Below are 14,315 nucleotides of genomic sequence, written 5' to 3' on the forward strand. Positions count from 1 at the left end.
GGTGGATGCCTCATATAAATTGGTCCAGGCTTTGGCTAGGCTTCCATTGTAGCTGTCCCTTGTTTGCTGTGGCTATGTAACTTGCCAGGAGTTTGTTTACAAGGCAAGGTAGATCAAATGTTCCTTATATGGAAGTAGTCTTCTTTTTGGAGAAGGTTTAAAAAAGCTGGTGAAAGCTGCAGGCATTCTCCAAGATAGTCCAAATGAGGAGAACTTGGTGGACACATAGGTGTGAAGACTTTCCAGTCGAGGAAGGGTAGTGGTTCATCCAGTTTGGATATCCTGATTCAAGACTAGCCAGTTCAGGGTTCACTCTGTGGTCTCTGGTGGGCAGAGTCTTCTGGCATTAGGGCTTGTGATATTGATAGTGCCCAATTGGTCAAGGTGTCCATAGCATGTGGATCTAGTGAGGATGTTGAATGAGATCTGCTGTTGTTGCCTCAGGAGTGGTTTGGATAGTTCAGGGGTCAGTGGCTCATTTAGATCTATCTGTTTTGCCTTTCGGCTTGGCCCTTGAGAGGGTTTATCTGTCAGAGAAGGGATTTTCTAAGAAGCCTATAAATACCCTTTTGTAGTTCAAGAAAGTTCTCATCATTGGCATATGTGTGAGCCTGAAAGTTGTATTGAGGATTGGTGCTAGACTAGGAAGATCTTGACTAGAGAATCAGTGCCTCCCTGGAATTGGAATTTAATGTCATACCTGGTTGGTCATACATTTGAGCCTCTGAGGCGTCATTTAAGCTACTTATTCATAAGGCGGTATTTTCTGATAGCAATCTATTCTGCCAGATGAATGTTGGAGCTGCATCCTGTATGTAGAGATCTCTTTCTGAGTTTTTCAGATAATGAACATAACATAAGAAATTGCCATGCTGGGTCAGACCAAGGGTCCATCAAGCCCAGCATCCTGTTTCCAACAGAGGCCAAAACCAGGCCACAAGAACCTGGCAATTACCCAAGCACTAAGAAGAACCCATGCTACTGATGCAATTAATAGCAGTGGCTATTCCCTAAGTATAATTGATTAATGGCCATTAATGCAGTATATATTTTTCATGGTTCCTTTATTCCTTCCTAAGATGGCTTCACATTTTTTCATTTTAAACAGATGGTATGTCTTCCTTTCTTTCAAAGGGACTTGAGTGGAGAATAGTATGCTCAATTTCATCATTCAGATGTTGAGAGTTCTGCTGTAATTAAAGGTCATTAATAGCTCATAACCTCAAAGTATCATTTGTTTATTCTAGTGGTTCTAAAAGGGTCGGAACAGCTTTGAAGGTGTTGATAGCTCGCTGGAGTAAGGAAGTTATAGGGGGGGTTTAAATATCCAAGGGATTGCTGCTGCTTAAGAAATTGAGGGTGCACTCTACTAGTGTGCAGGCAGCTTCATGGGCAGAATTTTGCCTGGTGTTGCTATTAGAGATTTGCAGAGTGATGACCTGGTCTTCCTTGCATACTTATTCAAAGCACTATTGTCTTGACCATTTAGCCAGGGAAGAGGCTTCCTTTGGTTTGGATGTCTTGAGCAGGCTTGACAGTGTCCCACCCAGTAATGAGGATAGCTTGGGTACATCTGGACTGGTCTGGCTGTATGAATAGGAAGAAGTTAGTTCTTAGCTGAATTTCCTTTCCTTGAATCTAGCCAGACCAGACCAGGACCCTCCCTCTTCTACTAAGTGTATTCTCCTGATTCATTTTCAGAATTGCTGCTTGTGTGCATGAATTGGCATGCTAGAAGTTTAAGATAACCTGCATTCCTTGATAAAGTTTGTCTCTTCCTTTCCTTGTTTGTATCTCTTTTGGAAACCCTCTGGTTTTTGCTTAGGAGGTAAAGGAAAGTTTAGTGTATTAAAAATGTTTCTTAGCTTTTACATAAAATACTGGCAGGCTGAGGTCAGCATGACTGCCTATAAGAGATGATGTCAACAAACCTGTTAGTCTCTGTCTTGATTGGCTGGCTGAACTCATGGAAAGAAAATTATCAGGTAAGAAATTTCTCCTTACTGGGCCATTCCTGTAGAGCCCTCTGCAGTTTATTTATTTATTATTTATTTAAAGAATTTATATACCGGGGTTCCTGTATAGTATACATATCACCCCGGTTTACAAGGAACCAAAACTATCGCTAAGGAACCGTAACATTGGTTCCTTAACTATCCCCGGTTTAACTATACCCCGGTTTACAAGGAACCAAAACTATCGCTAAGGAACCGTAACATTGGTTTAGTGTATTGGCCCTTATATCTGAAACCATGAATGGGTGCTGAAGTGAAAATAAATTAAACATTAGTGTGCATCTCTCAAGGAAGATTAAATATGGTAGGTCTGAGAATCTAGAGTTTCCATAGACACTATTTTTGGCCACCTCATACACCAGCTCTACAAGCTTGACTTCTACCATTTCCTATAGGTAGATGAGACCTGGAATAACTTAACAGAAAACATTTTGAATAGTGTACACAGAGGCAGTTTATGTATACAAGTCAAAAACTTACACACAATCACTCCTTTTAGCTTCCCACTCCTAGAGAGCGCTAAGGTTATGTGTAGAGAGGAATTGTCTGTATTTTAAGGTGTTCCACTGAGAAAAATTGAGCTTAAAATAAGGAATAAAGATCACTGAATTCCTATTTGTGCTGTGTATATGCACATAAACAGTTTAAATAAGTACTTCCCTTCTGATTATGGAGGTTGTTAGATTTTAAATTCATGAGTCAAAATATGGCACATATCTATTTGCATATGTTGTGATGAAAATTAGAACAAACTATTTTGGTTTGGTTTTTTTTTTTTTTTTTGGTAAATGAAATGCTAACCAAAGTTCTTCTAATTTTTCGATGCATGGCAGTTGTTTTGTTTCACCATTAAAGACTGCTGTGCTACTGCTCTGTCCCTTATAGGTGGCTACCCATTCTGAAGATGGACTGGCCAACACTTCAAGCATACTTCGGAACCATGCCACATTGCCATCGCAGCCTAGCTCGCTTCCTGAGCTCAACAGACAGCAAGATGCATACAGCAGTAAGCCTTCCTCTTCCCCATCCTATGCACTGTCAGTGCTGCATCACATGTTACTTCTAGCTGTCTTTATCCATAATGTCTGGCAAAACTGGCCACAGCAGCTCAGAATAGCTGGACATATGTTCAGCTGAGTTAATGTTGGCATAAGTATTTAACATTCTGTTTTTACCAAGGTAAAAAGTGCCACTAGTCACGAGTGCTGAGACTATTTTAAAGAGCAAGTAGGTGATCAATACCTGGAATGTTGATTCATATTCTCAGTACTGGTTTACATCATAACAGGATTACAAAAAAAAAAAAACACTTTAGAAATACAGCTGGTGCAATAGTAGCCACTGCTTGGTTGGAATAGGCTGGCAAGCATGGGGGTGTGAGCAGGAAGAGAGGCTGTTAAACAATGAGGGTGTGTGTTTGTAAATGGATATCCTGAAAAACCATATTCTTGTCTGGCTTTCAGAACAGCTTTAATAACTATATATGAGCTATATTTGCATACATTAACTTGATTATTGGCTCCAATGTGTGCAAATCTCATGCATATTATTTGCAGATAACCAAAAAGCCAGACCAGCTAGTGGGGACATCCAATAGAACAGCAGCATTTAACATTGTGCTGTGTTTGATGAACCCCCTTCCTTCTCCAAGACTTTGGAAATTAGAGTCCACTCCATTTTGGAACTGAGCATTGCAAATAGGCTCTGTGGAAGACCCAAACAGGCTGGAATGGTGCTACTGCGCTGCCTCTGACTAATGGCATGGAGCTTTTGTTTTGGGTGGTTTGTGTTTTAACGTTTTAATAAATTGCAGGCCTTACAGGGCTGGGAAGAGCAAATGTGTCTTCAGGGGACATGGAGATAAAACGGGAAGACAAGGAGGATGAGGAGAACACACTGGTTGATGACCATTCAGATGATGAGAAGAAAGAATTGAAACCCTCTCGAAACAGGACCAGATGCTCCTTGAACAGGTCGGTCTCTCCTATTTATTTCAGAAGAGGAGAGAAAGTCTAATGTTTGTGTATTAGCCTTTTCAAGAGGATTGGCAGCGTGGATGACCGCCAGCCATATCCTTAAACTGGCAGCAGTTCAAGTCCTAGCCTGATTAGTGCCCCCATCTATGAGTTGCTGCAAACATGCAGTTTATGGCACTGCTGTAGCAGCAAACACATGCTAGTGTTTTAAAACCAGGGGATAATCTTGAGACTTTCTTGCCAGGGTGCTATTATCCTTCTTTGCACCAAAAGAGGATTTTGATTATCCAGGTCGCTCTGGAGATGCCAAATCAGTTTGGCAAATTCATATTTAGTGTAATTTTACCAAGACAGAAGGAGAAACATGCCTGTGCTTTAATAAGTATCTTAAGGTAAAAGAGTGGGGAGGAGAGGTGCTTGCTCTTTCTAAACTTATCAGCCTATCATTTCAGGTGCTGCCATTTCTTATCACTTGGTTGGGTTACGACTATCTATACAAAAGAAAATGTTTAATTAGAGGGCCAGGTTCTAATCATGGGATTTGTTCACATCCCCCCCCCCCCCCCTTAGAAGATGTTGACTTTTGTTTTAGACTACAAATGATTTGTTTAAAGAAGAAAAAAATGTTAAACCCCAACCATGTTCTAATAAAAGCTTTGGAACAGAGACTAGAGGTCTTGCAAACTCCTCTGTTCTCATAGAAAGTTGTCTTGTGTGATGAGTTGGATTGGTTGATCCCATTGCTTTTCCTTGCAAAATTCGTATTCAAGAACCCTGCAGAGCAGTTATCTGTCCTGACATGTAAAATAAACCTCTTAGGTTGTCATTACTTGTGCTGTGGTAAAAAAAAAAAATAACTTCATTTGTCAAGTTGCCCATAAGTCTGGTCTCTTACTGGAACTTTATGAAAGGTAAAAACATCTTTATGCTCAGTGGGTTGTCCTATTTTTGTTCTGTCCTAAAGCAATACCACCAGTAGATTGGCAGACACAAGCAGCCAGCAGCTTGAAAGGATCTGGGTGTGTTGCATCAGAAGGATGTGCTAGATAATATTGGGATGTAGATCAGTTTTCTTGTCTTATTACATAACTCAGATGCTACAGATTTTATTTACCTTGAAGGTTTTTCAAGTCTAATATTTTTCTTTTTTCTTGCTGTAAAAAATATTGTTTTTTTTTCTTTTGAGTTGATGGTGCTTGAAAGTGCAGTAGAGGACTGTCCCTCTCTCGTTCTTATTTTAAATTATTAGTCAAGATGAGGATGAGGATGAGGACGATCTTCTCCCCCCAGAGCAAAAAGCAGAGAGAGAAAAAGAGAGGAGGGTCGCCAATAATGCCCGCGAGCGTCTCCGCGTTCGTGACATCAACGAGGCCTTTAAAGAGCTCGGACGCATGTGCCAACTCCACCTTAACAGCGAAAAGCCACAGACCAAACTGCTAATACTACACCAGGCCGTATCAGTCATACTAAACCTGGAGCAACAAGTTCGAGGTCAGTGAGGGGCACGGAGTGGTGATATGTATCGGATCGGCACGGGGGCTGTCTGTCTACCCTGTGACATACGTATAGTATGCCTTGGTGGCTAATGCTATCTTTTTATTACCCCATCTCCCCTAACTGCTTTCTCCTGCTTTGAAATCTTAAAAGCCTTACCAGTTTCTTTTGCTTCCCTATTTATTTTATAGCATCTGCATGCATTGCATGGCGTTTGCTCTAAGTGTGCATTGCCATGTTTCCAGGACTGAGGATGGGGGAGGAATATGTGCCAGCTGGTTAGTGACTCTGGGTAATAAAGAACTTTTTGGACTTTGGTACATATGAGGTAAGGGGTGGAAGATAGAGGATGCTCCCATGGGTAGAGGGGAGAAGGAAAATCATATTTTTCCTTCAGGCAGACACATTCAAAACACTGGCAGTCAATAAAATACACTTTTACTGCATACTTGGTGACAAATAGAAATGCAAAACTATTCAGAGCATTTCTAGCCCACAGGTCTGAAGTACTTGCTCAAGCAGGGTACAAAATAACATCCATAATATAAATAACTGACAGAACTATTGGAGCTTACTTTTTGAAATCTGCCTATGTAGATTTTTAAAAAAATTACCAGTGTCTTATGCCTCCTGGCTCCCTTGACAGTCTGAAATTTTGGTGTGAACTGGATACAAAGCCATAAAGTAATTAGCTGGCAAAATTTATGCATGTGTTTGTAGAATATGTTGATTTCCCCCAAATCTCTGTAATAATCCTCATGCACACTCCTCCCCCCCCCCCCCCCCCCCCCCCCCCCAACATGTAAAACTTTGGAAGGGATTGAATGTAGAACAGATGCAAAACAAGTTTTAGGAGAAAACTACTGTCCATGTGTTTGTGGAATATGTGGATCTAGAAAAAATGCCCATAATAGATTTCATTTTGGCCCCCCCCTTGACATGCCCTGAAACTTTGTCCACAGGGGTCAGAATAGGAAAGTTTGTTGGGTTTTGTGTTTTTTGTTTTTTTAGTAGTGGATGGACACTCACATTGCACAAGCCTGTCTCCCTTTTGGAAAGTAGGCTAAAAACGGACACTGCCAGTGTGCCTGTGTATACACATATGGATATATTTAGGAACATTCAACTTTTCCACTGTCACCATTGTTTCATAGTAGAATTTGTTGTACATGATTTTTTTTATTAAAACAAGTGTCTAGCTAAATTGGATTAAGGCACATTATGCATGAAAATGATAGTTGGGCCTGATGGTATTCCCAAGCATTAAAGCTGACACTTCATTTCTCTGGAAGGGAGCATGAGTTTAGATGGGACAGCTCTTCCTCACTCTTAACATCAGCTGTGCCTTAGATGGACCAAGTCTTGAGTCACTGGGGTATTAGGAAAGGAAAGTGTGTGTGCTTTTTTTTTTTTTTAATATACATAGAGGGATCTAGTTATTTTTGCAGCAGTTTAGGTTAAGAGACTAAAGTCCTAGAAAACAGTTTGACCATAATTGGGATGCAGGATGTGTGTGGGTATCATGCTAGCTTTTCTTAGCTGAAAGTGCATTTGTTGCTTTTACTGTTTGCTCTGCATGCATTTTTATTTTCCTCATTGGTATTTTTCCTTTAATTTCTTTTCAAATATTTGTTATGCAGGAACATTTCTCGCAAGTTAATTCTTTCCTTCCGCAGCAGCTGTCTCTTCAAATGGAATTTAGAGATTTCTGGACTCTGCTTAGCTCATCTTATGCTTCTATATGTGGTTTGATGGCTGATTTCTTTTTTTTTTTTGTTCTGTTTTCACACTCTTTACTATATCTTTTAAAGCATTATGTAATATTTTTTTTATTTCCTCCTGTGCTATTTTTTTTCTTATTTTCTCTTCTGATCTCCTACAGACAGTCCCCAAGCCGTGACCTCTCAGTGGTCCCACACTCTCTCTACCTTGTACTTGCTGTTATCAGTCACACACCGAGGAAAAGGAAATAGATGGGAGGGAGGGCAGAGTTGGCATTATGGTCACTTTGGTCTCCTGCGCTTGTCCTGTTGGGGGAAAAAAAGTATACAAATTTTTTTTGTAAGCAGGAATGAATATTTTACAATTTTATAAATGTAGTTTTGAACATTGCCTTGGTTGAGGCAATTAATAAGTTTTAATAAACAAATGTTTTGCTGCCCCTAGGCACTTTTGGTGCTTTCTCCTGTGCCCCCATCTCTTGTTAAGTGTCTTACAGGGCAGCAGAAGGCAGTTCTCTGCTAATGAATTCAGCAGAGTTGGAAAGCAGCAAATCTTAGCCAGCCTGTTGTCCCTAAATGTTTGCCGGCATAGGCGTAATGAGTGCCTATTGACAAATCCATAGTGGTCTGTAAATGGCAAGCCAGTTCCTGACTTGCTATCCTTGGGCCAAGAATCTGGAAGCAAATAATAAGCTGGTCTGACAAAAAAAAAAGTGTTGGGAGATAAAATCTGAATTTCTTTATTTTTAAGTAAGGATTGGCGTTGGTTGTCCAGGTTGACAAGTTTAGTATTTATAAAGGACTAGCCAATACAGTAGGTGTTGTACACATGGTCTATGTCCAAGGTGTGCTTAGGAAGGTGACATATGACCTCTTCAGTGTTGCAGGCAAGAGATGGGACTTAAAACTTTGAGAACGGAAGGAAAACCATTGGGGTTATAGAGTTTTTGATTTGTCTTGTTTCTCTGTAGTTGACGGGTGTTAGAGGGCATGGCTGGATCCTAGAGACATTAAAGATATCAAGAAGCATTTATTGGGAATTACCAACACGGCAGAGCCATGAAACATCTACACCCCCTTTAGAACCAGAGTGGTATTTGTCCTGTCCACTTGGGGGTTTTTCATTTTGTCTATTGCAAAAAATGTACCTCAATGGTTAGGGGTTTGAGGCCAGTGAACATGAAGCCATGTTTAGAGCTTGTACTAACGGCTACTGTGGAAATGCAGGAGGAGAAGAATCCAAGCAGGTTTGCTGTCATGGTTATCCTGATGAGCAAGATGACAGCTTGTGATCTCGGAGTTTATCCATAGACTCTTTAGGTCACTAGATTATAAATATATAGGTAACATTAAATATTTGTAGAAAATCACTTGAATGCTTGAAGAGGTATCCTGTATGGATCCTTAAAAACCTGTAAACTGGGGCACATGTTCTTAAGAAAAATCACACCATCTAGTGTGTCCATTAATTTTGATATCTGACTGTGCTTGGATGAAGTTGGTGGTGATTAGCTGGAGGTTTGGCCATAACCCAAAACATTGCATTATATGAAAGTTGTCAAAATGTTTTGCAGCTAAATGAAAGTAAATGGAACTAGTATAGTAGAGTAAATTGGTAATGTAGATGCACTAACAACTAAATTTAAATTAAGTTGTATTAGGTCTTTGAAAGTGGAAAGCTGGTACCAGAAATAGATTTCCTTCTTCTACTTGGCTTGAGACAGATCCCCATCCCTGTTTTGTAATGGAAATAAAGTAGTTAACATGAATATTGAAGAATATGGCACATGGGCATGATGTATTGGGAAAGACCCTTGCTATATAAAACTCACACTCTTGTGGTAGGAACCATGATAAACTCAGATCAACTCTTCAAGAACTTAAGGGAACAACTTGTGTGTTTTTTTTATCCCATTTGGCAGCTAAAGCAAGTTTAGATGAGATACTCTGTACCCTTTTTTGTGAGAATTTTGCTCTGGGAAGAGGAGGTCATCCCTTGTGCTCAGTAGATTTTGGTGAAGAGGAGGCAGATTTTGTTTTTCAAGAACATCTCTGCAATGAAATTTTTGCCCGATAAGAGTAAAAGAAGGGTGTATCATTGTTATGCATTTGATTGTCCACTTGCATCCACTCAGCTACTTGCTAAGGATGCTATACATTCAAGGGGAGAATGGTCTGAAGGTCTCTCACAGAACATCATTCCTTAGAGATGCACCTCAGACAAACTAAAGGCTCTTTATTTTGATGTCTTAGCTTTCAGGAGGAGGGGTGGGGTGGAGTGAAGAAAGGGAAGTTAAGGTGGTTGGTGCAGTATCAGAAGGGGATGATCGTTTGATCATGTCTCGCTTATCATGAAAACTAATCACACGTTCTGTGAAAACGAGCACTATAAACAGTGCTGTATAATTGAAATCTGCTGAGACTGACTGAGGGCGCTCAACCTGCCTAAAGAGGAAAAACTATCTTGAAGATTACAAATCCATTTCACTTTAAAATGAGAATGGGGTTTCTAGCCCATTTCTCCTCTGATGTCTGTTGTGCTATGGCCGACAGGAGGAGAATGTAAAGCTTGATATGTAGCCATGCACTCTTGTGTATGCAGTGACAATTGCCTTTAATTCATTGCAGCTCTCTTGGGAACAGCAGTGTTGGCCCAGAGTTCCAGAAAGCATTATCAGACAGCCATGGAATGAATAGGCCAAACCTACTATGTGCAATGCTATTTGACTTTCTTGGCAAGGGTGCAGTTCCTAGTAGGAAATACAGGGGTCTTGCAAGCTGCGATGGGAAAGCAATTATTTTCTTTCCAGTATTGAAGCTCTTTGTCTTTTAAACTAATGTACTCCAGCTCCCACAATTTCAAACTTTATGTGAAATTGGATTAGAGCTGTAGACCAGCTGACAGAAAAACAGTGGAGGAGAAGGGGGGAGAAGATTTTTATATGCTTAGATAATACTGTCTATAGTACTCACTGATGGACACAGCTGGCAGCGTCTCATCTTGTGATTTTCTAAAGTCACATTTATGTAGTAATAGCATAAGATTTTGCATATGAATGACCTTATTTACATGACACAATGGCCCAGGATCCTATCAAGTCTATGCTTGCTTAAAAAAAAATTATTGGAAATGCATTTTTGAAACATTTACAGTAGAAGTTTAAAAAAAAAATAGTGTCTTGTCATGGGTGGGGGGGGGGAATAAGCACCACCTCTATGTATTTCCACTTGCTTGAAATACTTATCCTGTGACATGAGAATTTCACATGCTTTGTTTCCCTCCTTGAAAGACTAAATTTAACAAGCTCATACAAGACATGCACATAGCATTTTGGTACTACCTGTATGTGGATATTACATACTTTGCATGCTCCTCAGCATTATTCATTTCATTGCAGAGATGTTAAATGTGGTATTTGGCTGCATCTTGAATGTGATCTGGGGTCCAAAAACTGGGGGGGGGGGCATTCCCCATGAAACTGAATTTCAGAATTCTCCCATCACATGGGTGCTGCCAGCAGGTCATGAAACCCTTAAAGGGCCTGTGGTGATTCAAGGTTTGAGTCAACTCATGGACATTAGTGGCACCACCAGCACAAACTACTTGAGCTCATCCTCCTCCCCTTTACCCATTCACACCCTCCCCTAACTTATCCCCTCTGGTGCTGTAAACCCAGCAGTACCGACGAGACTCTCTCGCTGGAGGACAAAGATCTGAGGGACCGGGAGAGGAGAACAGCCAATAACGCCAGGGAAAGGGTGCGCGTACGGGACATAAATGAGGCCTTTAAAGAACTGGGACGCATGTGTCAGATGCACTTAAAAACGGACAAAGCACAGACCAAACTGATCATCCTGCAACAAGCCGTGCAGATCATTATGGGCCTGGAACAGCAAGTACGAGGTATGGTTCATGGCAACTTAAGCTGGATGTTTGGGATCTTCCTTTTAGGAGTATGAGGAATAGGAGTATTGGTTCTAAACCCAACCTTTTTACTGATTATCTATCTGTAACTTTGGGTGAATATCTTTTACTACCCAAAGCCTCTAAATATCCAGTTGTGATTGATTTGGCTGGATGATCCCCCCCCACCCCCCTTCCTACTTTAGAGGCTAATATGTAGTATCCATAAAACTGGAATCTGTTGACAGACCTGCAACCTCGCAGGGACTCTGTTTCTAGCTTTTTAACATTTGATAAGATGGAATTTGACTTGAGTACAGTGCAGCCTGCTAATTGTATGTTGGACTCTGCTATAATAGCACTATGCAGTGTACACCTGGACTAGAGATGATACTTATTTAAAAGAAAAAAAATGCCTTCCTGGACCAGTGCCTGCTGCCCTTCACCTATAGCAGGAGCCAGTAGGAAAGTGGCACAGGCAAAAGCAGAGACTTACTGGTTGGGGCCAAAAAGATGCTAATGTAATGTTCAAAAATAGTTAAACAATTTTATCAATTCCAGGTGTTTTCTTTAATCTAATTGTGTACGTGCTAGTTGTGAGTTAACTTGATTAACAGTTGTAATAGGGATGCTTTACATGTTTTTTAATAATTTCTCAAAATGAGGAAAAGCAAGAAGTGTGTGAAATGAACCATGAAGATTCCCCAATGATTGTTTAGCCTTCCACTACATTTCCATGGTTTATCATCCCCTTGCACCATTTGCCTCCATGACTTTGTAACCCATTCCCTGTGCAGCTACTGTCTGCATTTAAGCTTTTATATTCTTGATATTTCCTATATAGAACGAAATTTAAATCCTAAAGCTGCCTGCTTGAAGCGCCGGGAGGAGGAGAAAGTATCTGGAGTGGTAGGAGATCCACAGATGGCCCTGTCTGCTTCCCATCCTGGCTTGGGAGATGCCCACAACCCAGTGGGACACATGTGAAAAAGGTATTTTTTTGCCAACAGCCACAAGTTGCATGGCCTACATGATGCTCACTTGTTACTTATTTGCTGAGGAAGGCCCTGGCGCTAGTTTCCACTCTGGAGCACCAGCCTTATTCTAACTGCTTTTGGAAAAGGTCACTTTCCCCACCCCAGGCTCAGCTTTCTAGTGAGTCATGTATTGTATGTTCTCAAACTGTCCATGGGCTGCTATCCATTACTGATATTTCATTGCCCTCCCATTATTCAGAATGTCTTTCTGATGGTCCACAGTTCTTGAAAAATAGTCTTGTCTCCAAAACTAAGTTCAGAAAGTGGAGTGCTAGTGTTGGGCAATGAGCAATCTCAGTTGGTGGGTATTGGGGAACAGTAAAAGGTTACCTAATCTTTTCACTGATGTGGTAGTAGGAAGATGAAATAATTAGACATGAAAATGATGTAGGTTATACTTGTTTAAATGAATTATTTAAACCCCTATTTTACCAGTACATTGTAAGCCTTTTAAACCAAAAATCATTTGGTCATGTTTTTCTATACCCACTAGATATGAGAACAGTTGTCACCATTCTGACATCCCTGTTTTGTATGTTTTCTGTGTACTGGTTTCTTTCCTCTAGCTCTTTGGATTCGAGGACATTGAGTTCGGTAGGAAGATGGATGTGTGGCCTCCAAGCACCCCTTCTCCATCTAGCCCCAGGAATTTAGACTCTACTAGTGCTGATACTGACACACATGAAGTGACTCTGGTATGCTGTAAAAAGCATAAAATAAACACTTTGTTGAAATAAAAAAAAATTGCCTTAAGTATGGAACAGTCAATACATATCACTCTGTTATTAAAGGGGAGCGTTGTATTGCATTGACTTGTTCACAAGCCGCCAGCAGCAAATTGTGCCTATGCTTAATATTTTCCTTTTTGTTTTTTAAAGAAAAACAAAAAAACAAAAACATTAGCAATGAGATTTTTTTTTTATGTAGAATACAAATAGCAATGCTTTTTTTAGCTTATTTTGCATACGTTTTGTAAGTGACAAATTTCTTTTGTATAAAAAACAATTGTTTTGTGCCCTATGCTTTTTGTTTTCCTGCTGCTCTCTCTATAGTTAAATGTTGCATCATTTAGGACAAACCAGAATATTAAAGTTTGTGTTAAAAAAAAAAAAAAAAAAAAGATAAAAAAGGACTGGATTATAAAAAAAAAAAATAATAATTAAAAAGGCTCAGAATCTGCTCTGAAAGTCCCCAGTACATGTGAATGTAGCTAGCCAAGTTGTTCCTGGCTTGTACCTTCCATGTCTCTCCTGTGCAGAGTTAATCGTTTCTTTGGTTTTTGGTTTTTTTTTTGCTTGCTGCCTTGTTTAGGAAATAATGTAAAAAATGAACCCAGTAATAGAGGAAGAAAAAGGCAGCTTATACCTTTAGTGGTTTTTGCAGGCTTTGAAATGATGATCCTTGGATCCCACACCTGCCCCCTCGTTCCGGGGAGGGAACTCAGCAACCTGTCAAGGTGTGTTCACAAAGCTCCAGCAGTCCAAAAGGAAGAGGGAGTCCACACAGGGAAAGACCCTATTCCTTTCTTTCCAGTTTCCTGGCTTATGCAGTTGTGATGGGTCAGGCAGGGGTGTGTGCACGTGACTTGTTGTGAAGCACTGCATTCTGAGTTCAACTAAATTGACAAGAGGAGGAAGACACTGAAGAGATGTGAGCAGCCCAGAAATTGCATAACCCCTTCTCTGATGAGTTTGCACAAATATTAGTAAGATGAGTGGGGAGAGCACCAAAAGCTGAACAAAGAATATGGAGCAAAGACACAAATGGAGGCCAAATCATAGAACAAAGACACTGGAAATTCACATAAGATCAGAGAGACAAGAAAACAGAACAAACCAAGATGAGGACAGAGCAGACGCATCAAACGTTTAATGTGCAAAATGTAGACACAGTAAGTCAGATGGAATTGGAGGAATCATTCATGTAGCAAGTGAAACTCTCAGCCTGAAGTCTCAGGACATTAAGAGGAGGAATGTGGGGGGTGGGAAGGGGAGAGTGATAGTTCAACATGTCTGAGAATGTACCCCCATTAATGGTAAGGTCCATCACATGACTATAGATATGATGTGCTCGGGAACTTGTCCTCATGAACAGAATTGTGCAGATGGCCTATGGAGAGGCCATTTCTAGTTTTGTGGATGATGCACAGTTGCTGTTGAATTCAACTT

At 40.4% G+C, this 14,315-nt stretch overlaps 1 protein-coding gene across 13 annotated transcripts in view; it reads left to right on the forward strand.

Annotated features, from left to right (window-relative positions):
- The window catches only part of TCF3 (transcription factor 3), a 405,060-nt gene extending 391,082 nt beyond the window's left edge, over positions 1-13,978 (forward strand). For 9 of the 13 annotated variants that reach the window (XM_029613971.1, XM_029613972.1, XM_029613970.1 and 6 more), the window contains 5 exons: positions 2,901-3,021; positions 3,829-3,988; positions 5,241-5,482; positions 11,955-12,102; positions 12,714-13,978. In XM_029613971.1, coding sequence (XP_029469831.1) covers positions 2,901-3,021; positions 3,829-3,988; positions 5,241-5,482; positions 11,955-12,097 — 666 coding nt within the window. In that variant the 3' untranslated portion in view covers positions 12,098-12,102; positions 12,714-13,978. Of the gene's footprint in view, positions 1-2,900; positions 3,022-3,828; positions 3,989-5,240; positions 5,483-10,883; positions 11,111-11,954; positions 12,103-12,713 lie in introns of those variants that run through there. The other 4 variants (XM_029613976.1, XM_029613982.1, XM_029613977.1 and 1 more) reach the window with 3 other exon arrangements.
- Positions 13,979-14,315: the final 337 nt, after the last annotated feature.

The sequence above is a fragment of the Rhinatrema bivittatum genome, chromosome 8 (genome assembly GCF_901001135.1).
Source record: "Rhinatrema bivittatum chromosome 8, aRhiBiv1.1, whole genome shotgun sequence".
Lineage (NCBI taxonomy): Eukaryota > Metazoa > Chordata > Amphibia > Gymnophiona > Rhinatrematidae > Rhinatrema > Rhinatrema bivittatum.